This window comes from Poecilia mexicana, unplaced genomic scaffold (genome assembly GCF_051168715.1).
Source record: "Poecilia mexicana isolate PSO_F unplaced genomic scaffold, ASM5116871v1 scaffold_10, whole genome shotgun sequence".
Lineage (NCBI taxonomy): Eukaryota > Metazoa > Chordata > Actinopteri > Cyprinodontiformes > Poeciliidae > Poecilia > Poecilia mexicana.
The window spans coordinates 10,255,484-10,274,923 of record NW_028263379.1 but is presented as its reverse complement, the minus strand read 5'-3'; the positions used below and the strand labels follow the sequence as shown (position 1 = coordinate 10,274,923).

Here is a 19,440-nt window from a genome sequence, read left to right as displayed (position 1 = left end):
TTTGAATGTCACGGCGTCGCTGTAGCCTCAAGGTTTTAACATTTTTAGCCGAGGCTCAGGTCCTCAGCTCTGCTCATTTCTGAGGCTTGCAGAGTGTTGGGTTTATTGTGGAGTGAGAGGTTTAATCAGACTGGAGAGAAGAGCGATGGAGAGTCATCTTTCTTGTCAGATTCAGCTCCCCGGTCCGATGGCTTCCAAGAGAGGAGAGATTTTCCATTTTCTTCACTCCAGTGTTTTATTTTTTTATAATAGCGTATGTGCTTTTCAAGTCGTCCTCTTTTTTTTCTGTCCATGCTGCTTCATCTCCTTTCCCTTCTTGTCTTTTCTTCTTCCCACTGGGTGTGGTTGAAGGTCACTCGCTCACTGGCTCACTTTTGCAGAGGAAAAAAAATAAAAGATGGAGAGCTGGAGAATAGACGAGTGGGCAGCCAGGCGGCCCGGCTGTCCACAGTACTGTGCACTCATCACTTTCTGCCTCGGACCTGATGGGGGAAGTTTGGAAGGACGCATGAGGTTACAGTCTGTCAACAGAGAGCCGTGCAACACGCAGTGACCTCCACAAACACGCAGGAGTCATTTTCCTGCTCTTACTCTAACTTATCACGGCAAGAGGCCTCAACCGGAGATGTCGCCTGATTTTAACTCCAAACATTAATCTTCCTTGTCAAAATGTGGCTCTTGTGTTGCCCATAATTCAAGCTGATTGCCAACAGTTCTGCAGGTAGCTGATAATGAAGCCTGGAGCAGCTTGCCTCCAGCAGAGAGAAGGAGTTGGAGAGGCTTGTTCTGTGTAATCAATAAACAGAGCCGCACGAGAATCTGCAGAAAGGGGACAAGCAGCGAGAGACAGAAATCCTCTCTGGTTTGTAGCAGAAGTGCATCTGAGCAACCTTTAGTTTTATGTGATGTGTGGTTGACAGCAGAGCCTGAATGTAACTTTTATAGCTGTTTCCTTTGCAGCAGGGATGCATGGGAACATTTTGTTCCCAGAATCTTGCAAGTTTTGGTGCATTTTTTTGTTTTTTTTTTAGCTTTAACTAAAAACCTTCAAATGAGGGGAACAATTATATTAATACACCTTAATAAACCTTCATATGAAGTACAAACGGCACTGTACAGATACAAACAGAACAGGAAAAATCTTCACACTAATTGAACATTTCCATATATTTTAACGTATTTTTCTCCAACAGAGACGAGGCCCAATTTCAAGGCGTTAACTTACAAAGTAAAATGTCTGTTTTCTTTGATGTTTGTCAAATATAATTTCAGTTTTATATCAACTGAAGGTAAGATAGTTAATTGACTGTGCGATAAAATGACATTAAGTGGCTGGAAAACACATGATGCTGCAGCCATGTTGTGATGACTTCAGAAAGAGCAGAAGTTTCTTAAAGAGACAGAGACCCAATTTCAAGGCATTAAAGTACAAAATAAAGTTTTTTATAAGTTATGTTTCATGTAGAGCATTTTTCACAACTGAAGTTAGCATAGTTAATTGTGTTATAAAATGGCACAATGCGGCTTGAGAACATAAAGCGCCCCTTTAAGATGTTCACACTAGAAACTAGACAAAATTACTTTGTACATTTTGTGTTTTTGCAGTGGATTCATCCAGTATTCTTAGAAAATAAGAAATCTGCAGCCAGACGTCAAACAAAACCTTTGAGGTTTTTGCTCTTGAAGATAAAAATCTCCCTGCTGCTCCATAAATACTCTCAGCGGTTTCCATGACAGACTCAAACCAGATGTCAGCAGGTCTCTTTGACTCCATCCCCTCACCTGACACTCGGGTTTGTGTGTGTGTGTGTGTGTGTGTGTGTGTGTCGATGCGTTATTTCTTCCCTCCATTCGTCTCCGCCGCCTGCAGTTCAGCCGCCGCACGTGATTAATCATGTGAAGTGGCAAAAAGCACAACAGTGTGGCGTCTGTGAGGGCGGCCTAATGGAGTTGAAAATGGGATGTTTTGTAGTTGTGCGATCCATTTTGTTCGCCGCTCGCTCTGCTTTCACCCGGCCCTCAAAAGGCTGATTCTTCTTCTTCTTCTGGTGCCAGGTGCAAACAGAGTGAGAAGGTTGTGTCTATTTAGAGCAACGGCAGAAACCCCTGATGAATGAGAGGCTTACCTGGTTTTTGTTCTAAAAACAAATCCCAGATTTGTTCTTGCTCCGCTGAGTTTCCACTGATTTGACCTGCTCTTTTCAAAATCGCTTTTATTTTCCACCGTCGCATTTCATGTCATTCTTCCATTTGTTCTCTCTTTCTGTTGTCCATTTTCGTCCTTCTTTTCTTTCTTCCATCCTTCCATTTGTTCTTTCTTTTGTTTGTTCCTTGATTTTTTCTTGCTTTTTTCCTTTCATCCCTTCTTTTCTTTTCTTTCTTTCTCTCCTTTATCCTTTCTTCTTTAGCCTTTCTTTCCTCCATCCATCCTTTTGTTCTTTTCCTCAAACTGTTTATTGCTTTGTAAAAAGGTTTCCCTTTTTGCAAATTTCTTTTTTCCACATTTAAACATTTCAGATCATTAAATATTTTAGTGTCAAAGATAACCTGAATACATTTTAAAAAGCGGTTTAGCTGTTTTAGTTTCCATTTGCTCCTTTATTTCTCTCTGAAAGTCGTTTCAATTTTCCATTTTCAAATCTGATTCCACCCTGTAAAGCTCAGAGTTTATTTCCAGCGTTTAGCAGCGTGTGTCTCTTTAAACGGTGTTTGGTGGGTTTTGGTATCCTGGTTACCTCTGCCCCATGCAGCCGAAGGGCTTCGGCGTGAAACCGGATCCGCCGCGACGGGAAGCGTGTGATAAAACGCCACTGCAGATTAAATGAACGAGTTAATGAAGGTAATGAATGAGAGCGGTTCACACTAAAGGGTTTAATTAACCTCGGCTCCCTCCACCTCTTCTTCACTCCAACACCTCCGTCACCATCGCAGACCTCCATGCCGACTGCCAGGGGCAATTCATCAGCTGCCCTCCAACGCCAGGGGCAATTAATCCTGCTGCCTGCCCCGGCTTTTATCCCCAGACTTTACCTTCATATTTGATTGGCCTGTTGCTGCAACTTTCTGTCTTTTTTTCTCTTTCTTTTGTCCTTTTTCTTTCACCCTCCCTTTCATCCTTTCTTTCTTTTCTCTGTTCTGTTGTCTGTTCTCCTTCTTTCTTTTTTCTTTCTGTCTTTTTTCTGTTCTTCTTTCTATCCATTCTTTCTTTCGTCCTTTCCTTTGTCCTTTATTTATTTCATCCAGCCTTTCTTCCGTTCCTTCTTTCTTTCTCTTTTTATTTCTGCTGTCAATCCTTTTTCTTTCATCTCTTCTTTCATTTTAGCATTTTGCCCATTTTGTTCTTTTGTTCATCCTTCCTTTCATCCTTTCATCCATTCTTTCTTTCATTCTTCTTATTGTCATTCCTTTCTTTCTTTTGGCTTTTCTTTCTTACTTTCATCCTGTCTCTTGTCCTTTCTTTCTTTAAATCCTTTCATTCTTCCTTTCTTTGTTTCTTTCTGTCATCCATCATCCTTTCTTCCTTCCTTTCAACTTTTTTCTTCATCCTTTTTTTATCCTTTGTTTCTTCTTTCTTTTTCACCTTATCATACTTTCTCTTGTCCTTTATTTCTTTCATCCAGTCTTTATGTTCGTCCACACATCCTTTCCTTCATTTATTCGTCCATGTTTCATAAAATTAATCATTCCAGTAAAATCAAATACCTGCAGAGAAACACAGCAGTGGCAGTGTGATGCTTGGGGCCTGAAATCCTGAGGGAGATTCAGCCACCCAACCATTTATTAAAGTTGGTTTGGGGACATTTCACCCTCAGTGAATCATTTAGTTTGTACTTGTTTGGCATTGTAATTTATAAACGTTTTGATGTGACGACACATGAGGAAGAGAAGAAGACGGTGAGCGTTTCCTGGCGTCAGCAGCTCACATCTCCCCTCTAAAGCGTCTCATCAGAAGAAAACAAGGACACAGCGTTCATGCATAAACATCGCAGCGCTCTCGCCGTATTCATGAGGACCCTCCGTCCACCACTGTTCAAATATTGACCACAGTCGCTGGCTGCACTCTGACAACCTCCATGTACCTCAGCTGTCTCTTTCCCCACTTCCACGCCAGCACTACATCTTGTTAAAAAGAGTTAGTGAAGCTGAAAGGCCAATCACATTAACAGGGACGGAGTGTCAGAAAAGACAGCAGCAGCGGCAGCAAAAGGGTCGAATCAAACGGAAACTCCTCACATTTTAATTGCGAATGTCTAATTGCTCCCATAATTACGAGTAATAAAACTCATCCCGCCGCACTGGTTTCGAATCGCAATTACTCAACTCCGCATTTGACAGCGAGGAAATATCGTCTTAGATTAGTGTCTAATCCCGCCGCCCAGGATCTCAAAGGGCTTTGAAGACGTCCTTGTCCACGGGCAGCGGCGTGGAAGGCCTCCGCCGCGGTTCAAGGGCTGCAGCCATTTTATTCTGGAGAGCTCCTAATCAGCCACGGTTGAGAAACGAGGGTTTATCCGGCAGCTTGAGCCTGTGGATGATTAGATGCTCAGATGCGGTGAGCGGGGTTAGCAATTTGGCCGGCGCATGGATGTTGCCGTTCCAGCTCTCTTCTTGCTGATAAATGTCATGTGGAGCTGGAGGAGCCAACCATCAACGAGGCTTTCATGACATGCCAAACTCCGTGCTGAGTTCAAAGACTGCAGGACAGACCGGGTTCAGTCCCAGAGATTACTGCAGGTAAATTATTGAACCGTGTAACTTAGATGTTGGTCGGACGTCTACCAGCGTTTAGAGGCGCACTGTAAAACATTTAACTTGAAAATGAAGGTTCATCTGCTGCCTTCAAAATGCAATTTAAGTCAACAAGACAAGTGTTTCGGTTTTAACTCAAAAATTAAAATTCATGAGGTCGATTTAACAACAAGAACCAAGTTGTCTAATTTTGTTTTGTTTTTTTTTTACATTCTGATAGCTCATTAAACTGAAATTGGGAGTTTTAACTTATCTTGGAATTTAAACTGAATGAAACTGCCCTCACATTTCTCTGTTATTTTAACAATATCAAGTTAAAATAGCTACTTATTTTCCTTTAAAATAATTTAAATTCTTGTTTCAAATTCCATTTATGAAATTTCTGATCTAATAAAGAATTTTTATTAAACATCACAATGAATTCTGCTCAGAAACATTTAGCGCTGACAATCATCCTCATGTATGCCCTGCGAAATGTGCTAATGCAAGAACCATTTTAATGTTACTATAAAACCGTGTCATGCTAACTAGCCTTAGCATTAACAATATCCTATGCTAGCAGCAGAGGAGCAAAGAGCAAGAAGAAAGTGAAAGGAGGAGGAGCAGCTTCACACAAGATTGTGATTGACAGTGCTAAGACCCGCCTCCTGGCTTTGATTGGTTGCTTCTAGTTAGCACTGGGAGAAAAAGTGACTCCTCTAATCCTAAAAATAATTTTCAGGTGATAGAAGACCGACTTTATAATTGTCTTTATGTGTCTCTGAAGGTTCAGAAGCAGATTTCAGGCCTGATCACTAGTTTCTAGCTCCACACTGCAAAAATAGCAAAATCTGACAAAGTATTGTGGACAAGTTTCTACTGCAAATATTTTAGTACACTTGAATAAAGTTTATTCATATTGTTTTCAGTCAATAATTCATTAATATTGATGAAAAATGTCTTGTTTCAAGTGAAATTATAAACAAGTCCTTAAAGAAAGTTCCTATATCTTGCTGAAAAGTTACGTTTAAGTTAGTTTTGTGTTAATTCAAGTGTATTGATATTTTTGGTGAGGAAACATAAACTAGACATAAACACTTGGTTAGATTTTGTTTTTGCAGACTGAAGCTGTGTGTTGACTCTAGATTGTTCCTCTTTGCATCAGAGATAATAACTCCAGTTTTGTTTCTGTTCAGCTGGAGAAAGTTACGGCGTCGCGGAGTTCAAATCTTCCTTCAGATTAGCTCAAGAAGCTAACCATTTTAAAGTTGGGTTGGCCATTTTGTTCTAGCAAATCAAACTCTTAAGTCTTCGTTGTATGAGGACGTTTTCACAATCCTCCCAACTTTCTGGTAACAGTTTGGAAAGAAATTTACTTTTTCCATTGGCAGATTATTTCACTTAAAACAACATTAAAATGTCTTGTTATAAGTGAAATAATCTGAGAATGGAACTAGTTATTTTTCATCAATATTAAGGAATTACTGACCTAAAATAAGCTCCTATATTTTGCTGAAAATGTGCTCGTCATTAGTTTTGTCTTATTGGAAATGTTTTTGCAGTAGAACTAAAAACATACTTAAGATTTTGTGTTTTTTGCACTGTGTGTTGAGTCTGAGCTCAGACTCCGCCAGATAAAATCCTTTGTGGTGAAGAGAAACCTCGAGTCACGTAATCTAAATCGGGTCAAGATCCGTCTCCAGTTGCTTGTAGAACTAGGAGATACAGATGTTAAATGCAGGAACAGATGGACGCAGACAGATGCATCTGTACTTTTCTGAATCAGCTTATTGCATTCTAATCATCTCTCTCTGGTGGGTCATGTCCGTGACTCTCTTTGCTTCTTTTCATGTATTTTCGCTGTGCTTCTCTATCTTTAGCGCTCTCTCCACTACTGTCCGCGCTTAAGCACGTTTTAGAGGTGTCAGGCTTTATCTCCTGGCCTTTTTTCATGGCTTTGTGTGGCGAATGAAAGCCTGTCTGAGTCTGTTGGAGAGATCATTATCCGACAGGGCTGAACAGAGGGAAAGGAGCGGGTGCTGAATGTGCAAGGCAGAGCCCGAGGGTTTGCTTTGACTCATGCCCAACATCACAGCCTTTATTTTAATCCATATTTAATTAGACTTTCCTGTACCACTCCATCCCTCCTTGTTTACCTTTCCTGTGTTGTTTTATGAGAGAGGGAGAAGCTTGTCACATGGGATTACGATTAATTAGTAGGAAGGGGAGGGAAGGTAAAGCCTGAAGACTCCAGGGACGGGGGTGTGTTTCGTTCCTCCTTTATGATCTTCTAATCTGGATACCCTCCCCCCAAAAAATAAAAATAAAAAATCCAACCAGCTTGTTATTTTAACATTACTTTGTTGTGTTTGCAAAGAGAAGCGAGCGGGAAACGCGGAGCATTTTAGGCGCTAATGAAGTGACAGAGATGCAGCGACTGATTTGCATTCATCAGGTGCTTCCTGGAACCTTTAGTGGAGAGATGATGTTCGCAGAAGTTGCCGCTCCGTTAGCTTCGTATAAATGTCTTTAGCCAGCCTGTCATTGACGGATGTCTCAGGGTGACTGACTTTTCATCAGAGTCATTATTAAAGCGGGTTCTGCTCTGTTGTGGAGCAGCAGAGGCTCACAACTCCATTAAACTCTGTATAAAAAAAACGTTTTTCCCCTTTTCTCCCCCTCATTTGTTCAAAATGAACACTTCAATCAGCGTGTTGCCTTTGGGGAAAGATGGCGGGTGAAGGTCAGCTTAAAATTCGGCTGCATTAATTTGATTCTTTATTAGTCTTTTCCCCTGATTTCAGATGCGCAGAGAAACGCAGCGTTGGCCTGGTGTTGACTTAATGTCACCCATCCATTTTGCTTTCGCTCCAGTTGGCCTTGCAGGAGCCAGGAAAATGGAAGCTCGTTCATCACCGGGTGGCTCTGGCTCCGGGCCCCAACATGCATTCAGTCATAGCTGCGGTGACAGCGCGGCCTGGACTCACTTCCTGGACCGCTCACATGAATGGATTACTTCAGGGCGTTCCCACACCTGATGGTCTGGTAGACTTGGTTCGATTGGGGATCAAAATTGCAACATTTGTGACGTTTTCAGCTGTTGGGTTTCCGCTGTTTTCAGCTGAATAGGTTTTCCAAACTAAATGGAAAACCTGTTCCCCTCCTCACCTGTGGTGGCGCTGCACCAGGAAAGAAAGAAACACACAAAATCCTCAGAAGAAACCTCTGAGCATTTGAACCGCATATCAGTTGAGTTCACGTCAACCGGGACCAAGGATTGTGGGTGAACCAGAGTTCGCCCTTTTGGTTCACATTAGAGTCCGATTGCGCATTCACACCTCGCCAAATGAACTGGACTTCCTTGGCAAACGGACTGAGTTTCATTAAAGGAAACTAAACAGGGCTGCTGTGAATGCACTCTTAGTCTGTTTTAAATGAATTCCAGTTTGTTTGTCTAGAAAGTCCAGTTCGTTTGGGGAGGTGTGAACGCAGAATCAAACTAAAAAAATGAACTCTGATCTGCCTATAAACCTCGGTTTATGTTTGATTAAAGTGAACTCTGGTGCAGTTCGAATGCATAATATGAATGCAGACCGGAGACTGCTCCAGAAACAGGAAGTGGACTACAGCACAAGGCATTTTGGGTAAATACAACCAAAACAAACGTGAGGGTCTAGCGCTAGCGAGAGAAACCGCTTGTAGTCTTTCACCAAACACAAAAGAGAAATCCTACAACTGCAAAAACCTGATGCTACTCCTTTTTGTTTATTGGTTTTCATGTTTTTTCCTTCAGTAGTTTTTGTTGCAGCGCCCCCACAGGTGAGGAGGTGAACAGGTTCTTCAAAAGGTTTTGTTCATTTGACAGTGCAGTGAGAAAGCGAACCGCAGCAGCTGAAAATGTAGCAAATGTTGCAATCTTTGTTTACTGGACTATGAAGTGTGAAAACACCTTAATGTAATCAGTTATTCTATTAATTATTCTGACGATTAATCAATTAATTGAATAAAAAATTGGCACATTGAACTGATTTTTCATTAAACTTCTTAGGTTTTTCTATGCAGTATTATAAATTAATTAAAGGATGCAAACAAATAAATTATTCAGTTCCTTTTTTAGATGAGAAAAGAAACATTTTATTGCCCAAAGTGCAATCATACAGCAGTCCTTTTAGTGAAGCTACCGGCAAAGCTAAAGCTGTGCCACTTGAGTTTTGGGTAGAACATATTTACAGGCAAAGGTGTTTTTATCTTAAATCTAAATATATTTGTACAGTTTTGACTGAATAACTGCTGTGAATACGCTGCTTTTTCAGTCTATATACTCCAGTTTATGATTAATCGTTTACTACATTAGTTGACAATTAATCACTGTGAATCCGATTAATCGTTTCGGTCCAGTGTGGATTTAGTCGGGCGTTTGACAGATTGACTGACAGCAGCTGTGCCATCTGTATTCTGACGGATATTCAACTGGATGATCTGTGAGCTCATGCATTTTAAATGCAGCCGTTCATCGTTTTTTCATGTTTATCTCTCTTTTTTTTCTATAAAATGCAGAAAGGGATCCCCATCGGGCAGTTCTGCAAGGACTTCAATGAGAAAACCAAGGAGCTGAAGGAAGGCATCCCACTTCCCATCAAGATCCACGTCAAGGTGTGTCTCTTTAACCCATCTCTGACCCTCCTCTCTTAACACCCATCCCTCCCACAAATGGGGTTAATCCCACTGCAAGCTGCATAGCATCACTGGAGCGCCTCCATTATTCATACTCCACCACTGAAGTAAGCCTTTCTATTTGCATTCATTAATGAAGCAACAATTCCCAGAGGAGCTTGGAGTCAAGTGGCATTAAACACACGGAGGAGACGCGACTTACTCAGAAAATGGGTGTTAGTTTGTATTTTACTCCAGCAGATATTGTTTTGACTTGTCGTACCTCCTCCTCACTTTGTGTGTTGTTTCAAATCAGGAGTTGTGTCCTCCCAGCCGGCTGAATGTGAGTTATAATGAGATTTGTGCTGAAAAGAGGGGGGGTGAGCCTAATCCTTTAAAAGGCATGAATTTAGTCTCCGACGCAATATCCAGCAACAGCTCTGCCAGCACAGCAGGGGCTTATGCATTAGTGCCATCTGCTGGTGGGTGTTGCTGCTCTGCATGCTGGGTTTATTATAGATGTGTTCGTTTTACTGCTGCATTTCGGCTGCGGCGCATCGGCGGCTTCCAGCAGATCGCTTTAGAGGGCGAATGAGCAGTTTGGGCAGATGGAGCCAAACGTTTCTGTGCGTTAAATAAGAAGTCTGAAGCCACAGGGCAACAGCTGGAGATGGCTATGCAAGTATTTATGCTACTTCTCACATTTTCAGCATGTTTTGTTGAGTTTTATCTAAGAGATAAAATGAAAATGAGCCTCAGTTATGAATTACAATAAAAAGGATTCATGATTTTAATTATTTTAACCAATGATAATGTGTAAAATGTGGCTTTTGGCTAAAGGAAATTATAAAATGACCTAATTTTATAATTAGGTCATTAATTAAATTATAATTATATAATTATAATTATTATAATTAACACTTATTTACAAGTGTTACAACTTGTAAATAAGTTGTAACACAACTTATTTACAAGTTGTGTTACAATGCACAACTTGTAAATAAGTTGTGCATTTTTTGCAATATATTCGAGGGTTGGTTTTTATGGCTGAAAACACATCACAATATAAACGTTTATTCTCAGTAAGTGTTAATAATTATTGATTAGTTTTTTATTTTAAATATCGAAAATGCTGCCACACTGGTGATGTGACCTTTATTATTTCATCCTCAGTTTCCACTTGAGCTGTTATACTTTTCTCTTTTCTGATCTTTTTATTTTTAAGCAGCTGTGGGGCGCAGCAGCATGACAGCACATTAGGGCCATCGTAGATACAAAAAAGGAGGAGTAAATTTCTGCCAAAAACTCAGAAATGTTCAGATTAATCTCAGAAATTTTCAAGAAAAAACAAGAAATTTCTGAATTTGAAAAGTTGAAAATTTGCTAGAAAAAAAATTCTGGAAAAGGAAATTTTCTGAGTTTTTTCTAGCAAATTCTTGACTTTTTAAATTTCCAAGTTTTCACACAAAAATTTCTAAGATTAAATTTGCCTCTCAAATTTTCAATTTTTGGAGAAATTTCCTTCTCTCTTCTAGAGATTTTTTTTGGCAGAAATTATCAAAAAAAATTTAATTAGATAATTTCCCTGACCCTAATATGCCGTTGTACAACAGAAATCGAGTTGCAGTTAAGTGGCATTTAAAGCAACTTAAGACTCAGACTCGCGATTTGAGACTTAAGAACAGTTTTGTATTTTTTATGATTTTTTTTCTGTTTTGTTTAAAATCTCTACTTCTAATCCTATGTAGCTAAATTAGTGTCAAAAAGATTCATAAAGCAAACAAGATTTGTAAATGTACAAAATGGTTCACAATGCATAAATTAGTTCCTCAACATTCAGCAGATTCGCAAATTGACACGTTTCAAACTGCACAAGTACAGAGGAAATACAACTCAGCAAATCCCTAAGTTCACGGGTCATCCCGCCTGCTGATGTAATTTAAAGAAATTACATGATATTTGGTTTTACTGTAACAAAATGTTTAAGTCCTGGAGGAGTGAATACTTTTTTGATACATTACACACTTTCCTGTGATTTTTACCCTTCAGGCTGAATTTGAGCTGCTCATCTGTATGCTGCGCTCCACCGTTTCAGCTGGCAATAAAGGATCACTATGACACATCACAGCGCATAAATAAATATTGAATTAACTGCGGCTGTGCCAACAGAGGGAGCTGCATTGTCCTTCTCTCAGTCTGGAGACGGTTTGTTCAGCAGTCGCTCTTCACCAGTTTGATAAAGACTGAGAAGTTCAAGGTACATTTGAGTTTAAAGACGCTTGTTGCTGTGAGACTGATGAAGATGTCAGAGTAGTCATCAGTCAACAGGCGGCAGAGTTCATCACAGACGCAAATATGAACAAGGTTAACAGATAAATATCACCTGGAGTGGTGATGGTAAACATAGCAGTAAATGGATACCTCTGCATGAGAAGCTAATGTTTACTTTTTAAGTAGCGAGCAAAAATAATGCTAATATGTTTTCCTTTGAACGAGGCAGACTTTCTGGTTATTGCTTCTTAATCAATACTTCCCCTGGCTTATTTACAGGTGCTTTGAAAGTTTTCTCTGGACTTTGTTTTTTTCACTCTTTAAGCCGACCATACAGAAGCAGAACAGAAAATATTAAAGCTCCATCAAGGTAATTTTAATTCATCTGAAAGCTGCGTATAAGGAAGCATCTACTGAAGGATGATGAATAAAGCTGCAGTATGCAACTTTTGTGAAAAATATCTTTTTACATATTTGTTGAAACTTACCATGTCATAACAGTTTGGTAAGAGACAGAAAATATGTGGGGAAAAAATGTATCTCCTCTGCCTTCTCCCAATGCAAACTACAAACAACCAATCAGAACTGGGAGGTGGGTCTTAGTGTTGTCAATCACCCTCCGTGTGGTGCTGGTGGCTATTCTAAAGCCACCAGTGCCAGTGGATAAATGGTTTTCCTGTAACGGTAAGTTGTTACCACCATTACCACATTTAGCAGTGAGCACATAAGGTTGATTGGCAGCGCTAAGACCCTCCTCCTGGCTCTGATTAGTTGTTTTTGACTACATTTCTTCAGACGGTAATAATAGGTCAGGAAATAGGAGGAAGAGATTGATCTTTTCACAGAGTATCTGTCTCACACTGTCACTAAATGGTGACAGTTTTAAGAAATATGTAAAGGACATATCTTTTAAAATAAAAGTTACATACTGCACCTTTAGATTCTGTACCAGAAGTATTTCTTAGAGATATGACATTCAGATACAGTTCATCTGCTCTTAAGACATTTGAGGGCTGAGTCAGGTTCACTTTCTATGGAAAACAAAAACAAAAACCAAACAGTTAATGGTTTTCTAAAGCAAAGAGAAGCACAATTCCAGCCATATCTGCAATACATTATGCAGGGTGATACAAACCAGGAATATATGATGTTCATATGTATGTAATATTAAAGGGAACAAATCCACATTTTGAATGTTTTTTTTACTCCCATTTGGGTTTCTGCTGCTCCTGAAAACAGCCCAAATGCTTGAAAAATGAATTAAAATACATCTTCTAGTGTCTCAAAGATGAGTTGTTTCAAAAACCTCCGGAACCAGGCACTGCCCAGACGGTTACCTAGCAACCCCAGCAGAGCTCCACTTGTCTCCTAGCAACCCACTGGGGGTCTTGCCAGCAGAAGCTTATTTTGATTTAAAGTGACAAGACGCCATAAAGAGACTAAAATCTCATTATCTATTATCTGTACACACAAAATGTAATGTGATGTTTTGTATAGACCGCAGATCTTTCCTAATCTGCTCAAGGAAGCATAATAAGTAACCCTTATTAGTCTAATATTAAATAGTGTCTTGATTTACATTAATACAGTGTTTATTAGAACATTTCAGCCAACAAACAAAGCAAACCGATTTTAGTCTGATTAAAACAGCTAGTTTTATTTTAGTAATAGCTGAAACGCGTGATGTTATAGAAAGTATAATGTTTGGACAAAACTAGGCAGATATTTTTATCTCCTTTGCTGCACTATCCTAGTTGCTAAGATACTCAGGAGTATTTCTCACAATTGTTTTTTAAAGATGTTTTAAAAACTCCCATGCTGAAGCTGTTGTTATTCTTTTATTTATTTTTTCCCCCTCGTCATAAAACCCCCGGTGAACATGTTTGCTTTATTTTATAAAAATTGTTGAAAAAATTGTTGAAAAACAAGCAATAACAAGCAACGGCTTCTCCCTAGATGGAGAAAAATTCAGTTTCCTCTGCTGAAAGGTCACTGCTGGTAGATAACTCGATGCTGATGACAAATCACCAGCTCCGTCGGGTCGCCTCAGTCCAGCCCACGGTCGCCTGTTTGCTGTTTTATGTAAGACAGATAAAAATTGATCCAAAGCAAACTTTTCACCAGATGATTTATTGATTGGATCAGTGCGTCGGTTTTTGTTTTTACAGCGAGGTGGCAGAGAAAAAGGGGTCAGAATAACTCAGTGAGGCTGATGAGATTATTTTTACTCTGCTCCTGAGGGCAGCATGGAGAGCAGGAGAGCAAAGAGGAAAATAGAAATACAGCCAGTGAGTTTATTATCATTTTATGAGGATGTGGGGTTTTCTATCGTCTTCAGAGTTAGCTGGGATGTCTTATCAAATTACCGGGGGACGAAATGAGTGTAAAAGACGCTTTTAGTGGCGATTATTCACACATAACAAGGTCCAAACTCAATGGTTTGTTTCTGTCTTAAAAGCTTTCCCTGCTGTAAAGAGACCCAGCAAAGATGTGAATAAAAACAAACTGTTCTTCTGAGGATTCATGTGAGACCAAAATAATCTAAAGAGGAGCAAACATAGCATTTTAAATCTTTTAAAACTTGGCAAATCATCCAGGGTTTGAATGGAAACCAGTATCTCTGCAGATCCTTTAATACAGACGCAGTCATGTGAAAAACTAAGTGCACCCTTTGGTGTTTACATTGAAATTAAGAGGAAATTAGTGACCAGGTTTTGGTAATCTGGAGCGTACACTGCAAAGGGGTTAAAAGAAAAAAAAGTAGCAATGACCTTAGATAAGCAACTGTTGTAGTTTAATTAAGAAATGTCATTGCACCAGAAAATATGGAAAAAGTAATTAAAAGTGAGGATTTATAGATATGTACACTTAAAAGACAAAACAACAACAAAAAAAAACATGTTTCACAGAAAATTTTATAACTTTTGAAAATAAAAAAATGTAAAGATAATTAAAAAAAATATCCAAAGATCATTTGGTTTATTGTTTGTTTGTTTACAGAAAAAAATTGTATATATATTAAAACATATTTTAAAAACATGAAATACTAGTTAAGCAAAAAAACTAAAAACAAGAAAATTGTAATTTAGTTTTCTCAAAACAGAATAGAAAGACAGAAAGTCTTACAAAAAACATTAATCTTTATAAAAAAAAGTACAATTTAAAAATAAAAAATTATGTATTTATAAATATATTTCTATAAAACACAGAAAGGTAATATAACATATTTTATTTAAATGCAAATATATGAAGAAAATACAATATAACAAACTGATGAAAAAGTTCTTAAAATAAATTTAAAAAAAACCATAGAACACTAAAAATGTGTTTTTGGCCTCAGAATTGTGTCAATTTTCAACAATTGTTTAAAACAGATTCAGTTGAAACAGAAAAACTGTCAACAGACAGACCAATTTTCAGACTCACATTTTAAAGTTCAGGTTGTAAATCAATGTTCCTGTCAAGGTAAAAATAAGGCCTGAGGATTTTTCTTCTTCTTCACCACATCCTGTAAAAACAGTCAAGGACACTTTGCCCCCGCAGATAAAACCATGTGTATGTTCTGGGCTCCTGATCGCTCTGGCTGGTCTCTTGTTTGGCTCTTTTCTTCTGCTGTTTGGTATTCTTGCCTTCACTCTGGCAGTCTTAAAGAGTTACTGAGCAGAGGCTATGCTCAAATTATTACACTAGAAATAAAACTGTCCATAAATTAGTCTCCACTTATTTTCTTCCCCACTTGAATTCACTAAGCCATTACAAAACAATATTATCGTTTATCGCTGGACAATTTCAGTGTGTAGTGGTTCGGTTCGATTCCGATTTCTAGGGTCACTGTTCAATTCAGAAGCTTTTTTACTATTTTTTTTTTTACTATTCAAACAGTGTAAAAATTCAATCAATCAATCAATCAATCAATCAATCAAATTTTATATATATATACAGCACATTTCAGCAGCAAGGCATTTGAAAGTGCTTTACATCATTAAACACAAAAGCACAGAGTTATGCAACATTGAATCAACAATCAAAAACAGTAAATTTCCTGCGAGTCGAAGTTCTGCCCCTATGGGGCGATTGATGAGTTTTTGAACTCATCAAAAACAAAAAAGAAAGTATGTGACTGACCAGAGGAAAAGACAGTAAACAAACTAGAAGGTTCCATATTGTAGCAAATGTGACTTCACACTTCATGAACTCTGTAACTGACAGCCGCTCTGGCAGGCGGTTGCTATGGAGTTGCTACGGCAACAATAAAGAGGCCCCAAGCTTAGAACTAGCTCTCGCCTCGTTCCTATCTAACTTATAAACAGTATAAGTACATTACAGTTAGTACTCAGTTACAGTTTTTGAGTACTCTATCCACCTCTGTGTAATACTAAGGTACATATCAGTGATATTTACTGTAGTACTTACTGCCGAACTATCAAAATTAGCTTAGCTAATGTTGCTTTTATCTGCCAGCTAACACGGACATGTAGGCTACGTGTTTGTTACTACATGTACTTCCTCTGCCAGTCTCGTTATTCACATGTAGAGTTTGTACATCCTTAAAAATCCATTTAAATATTGATAGTATGGGTTCATTGATTTCAGGTCATGTTGTATGCACTCTTTGTGTTCAATAGGTAGTGAACTGTATCAGATTGGAGGCAGCTTGTCCACATTGTCTGACATGTTTCCATTTGGATCGATCCCAACAGTATTTGTAAACTTTCTGCAAGATTCCATTGACATAGAATTAAGTTTGTGGTTCTGATATGTGGAAATGTAAAAATTGTGATGAAATGATGAGTTGAGATTTTTTATGATGAATTGTTGCTCTGTGTTTCTGCAGCCTGACAGAACGTATGATCTGAAGATCGGCCAGCCCACCGTCTCTTACTTCCTCAAACAGGCAGCAGGAATCGCTAAAGGCGCCGGAAAGACAGGTGAGAGCATTGTGTCCTCTAACCTGGCTGTGGCAGGCGTCGCTCCATGTAGTCAGTGTTGAGATATTTTATTCATGACAAGAGGGAGCACTGCAGCTCACACAGGAAGAAGATTTTTCCTGGATTTCCACCTTTTTGCTCCAAGTAATCCTCAGCCTTGTTGCCAAACACCAGAGCTGCGTCTGTTCTCACATCCACCTCCTACTCACTCTGTTTACTCCTGCAAACATTGTAGGAACGAAACGATTAATTGTGATTAATCGTTTGTTGAAACAATCATCAATTAAATCATAACCTGGAGTATACAGACTGAAAAAAGGCAATTTGCTGAAAGAGCAACTCACTCAGAGCTACAAATAAGCCAAAACTGTACAAACATATTTATGCTTTCTGCCTTTAAGGTAAAAAAAAAAAGAAGAAAAAAACACCAAGTGGCAGATTTATCTTCATCTGATTCAAATTCTGTAAAAATATCTCTTTCTAAGGACTTTTTGTTATTCAATTATTAATCAGTAAATCACAAAAATCTAATAATCAGCTCAGCCCTGATCTGGTAGGTCAAGCAGAAAGGTTGAGCTTTCTTCATGTGAAGAAATTTGAAAGAAATTTGAAGAATTATTTTAGCTGTAGATGCATTATTTGCTACAAATGATCAAGTATTTGCTAAAGAAATGCTATGTTGCTGATTTTAGGCAATAAAATTGGCATTCTCTTAATAAAATGATTTGATATTTGCATCTTTTAATATATTTTTAATATTGTATAAAAATATTGCTCAAGTGTTTGCAATAAGTTCCATTTTTCTTTTTCAGATTAATTGATTAATCGTCAGCATAATCAATTAATTGATTCCTAAAATAAACATTATTTGCTGCCCTAAAACTTTCTCTGACTTGCACAAGCTGAAAATTGCTTTCTCTTTTTCTTCTTGTAACTGTAAAGGCCACGAGACGGCGGGGATGGTGTCGGTGAAAGCCGTGTACGAGATCGCAAAGGTCAAAGGTCAAGACGAGTGCTTCAAGATAAGGGACACCTCCCTTGAGACGGTTGTCAAAACCATCATCGGCTCAGCCCGCTCCCTGGGAATCCAAGTTGTCAACGAGTAAGATCAGAATCTAATCTGAGCACCAGTTCTCAGATTATGTTGCTATGCCCTCAAATGTCCACTAGAGGTCAGCAGAGAAACCGCAAAACTATTAATACCGAATTTTTTTTGCTGTTTGCATTTAAGATTAATAAAAAAGAAAAACATGTGCAGCAAAGCAGGTTTTTACAACATTGAAAGTTTCTCAATGTGAAAAGGGAGGATTTGTAATTTGAAATGGAGACGTTCTTGAGTTTTAAGTCACAACTATGACTTCATTATGCATTCATTCAGCCATTAACAATCTGAAATTTCCTTAATTTGTCTACAAATTATTGATCTGCAATATAGCTAATTTCCTCACCGAGCAACAAAAGTATAAATTGTTTTATTTGTCACATGTTTGCATTTTGATTTTGTAGAAAATAATGGACATCATATACCTGTGGACATACACTTGATTATCTGACTCTTAAAATCGAGGTTCATGTTGTTTGAGGTTAAAGGTCGTTTTAAGTTCAATATATGATAATGAGTTAATTGATCAGACTCTTTCTTTCAGTCAAATGTTATAAAAAGAAAATAAATTATTCAACCAACCACTAATCACCTTAGTAAATAACATAAATACAATTATTAGTTAGTTTTGTCTTATTTTAAGTGTACTAAGAAATTTGCCCTACAAACTAAATCAAAGTCAATTGATCAAATTGGTTATTTTTCCAGAGTATTGCTTGTAAGCAAACTTCCTCTGCACCATTTTACCTTTCATATAGACAGATACTTATCATTCATGACAAACGCTCTGCTCTGTTTATTTTACTCTTTCTCATTATTCAGAGACATTCTGCTTTTGCTTCCTTAATGAAATGCTTATCAAAGGATCTGTTGAAACCCGTCAAACCTAACGTCTGATAGGTGCAACACATTATGATTTATTGCTTGTAACCTCAGAGGATAAATTGCTATCGTTGCCTCATTAATGGTGGATTCATCTGAAGGTGGTTGGTTCAGCGCTGCTGCAGTAAAGCATTTGTTCGCTGTCTGATCGTCCAGTTTTATTAAGATTAAACCACCGGGCGACAGCTTTTTATTGCTCACACTTATGGGGGTAAGTTGTGGTAAATCTGTGTTTCCTTGAGATAATTTTGTTTTATTTCCTGTCCAGTCTTTCAGCAGATGAGTACAAAGTCTTCCTGGAGCAGAGAGAGGAGAAGCTGAAGGCGGATGCTGCCGCAGCAGCTGCAGCCGCCGCAGCCGAGGCCACAGCGGGGAAAAGGAAATAAAAGCCTGCAATAGTTTCCTGTATTTGTTTATTTTGACTTTATACATGTACTACATTCGCTTAAAACCTGATTAATAAAAGTTTTATGTTAACAAAGAGTTACCTGATTTGTTTTGTCTGCAACAAAAACATCAACTCTGCTTCTGAAAATATTTATGACTGTAATTTATTGGTGCTGAAGAGCAAAGAAGGTAATTGTTCTGCCTCTGTAGGGTTTGTATCTTCAGCCTCTTTGATGCTATTGTCCATTATTAACTATTCTGGAAGCGGTTTGGCTCTAAGACACGTTGTGCAGATGGTATCCTCCATATTTCACAAGTTTTTTCAATCTTTCTGGGATCTGAAAGTTCCAGCACATTAATTATTGGTTCAAATGTCAAGAATTCCTGATGTGGAGATATTTTTTGATATTACTGAATTTCAGAGGAACCTTTGTTCTTTCAGCAAATATCTTGTTTAAGCTTCTACCCAAAACACTGAAGTTTTGTTTA

At 38.4% G+C, this 19,440-nt stretch overlaps 1 protein-coding gene across 1 annotated transcript in view; it reads left to right on the top strand.

Annotated features, from left to right (window-relative positions):
• mrpl11 (mitochondrial ribosomal protein L11) overlaps nucleotides 1-19,047 on the top strand; it is an 81,739-nt gene extending 62,692 nt beyond the window's left edge. The window contains exons 3-6 of the mRNA XM_088009403.1: nucleotides 9,286-9,381; nucleotides 16,487-16,580; nucleotides 17,523-17,682; nucleotides 18,833-19,047. Of these exons, the coding sequence (XP_087865529.1) occupies nucleotides 9,286-9,381; nucleotides 16,487-16,580; nucleotides 17,523-17,682; nucleotides 18,833-18,950 (468 nt within the window). The 3' untranslated portion in view covers nucleotides 18,951-19,047. The remainder of the gene's footprint in view (nucleotides 1-9,285; nucleotides 9,382-16,486; nucleotides 16,581-17,522; nucleotides 17,683-18,832) is intronic.
• Nucleotides 19,048-19,440: the final 393 nt, after the last annotated feature.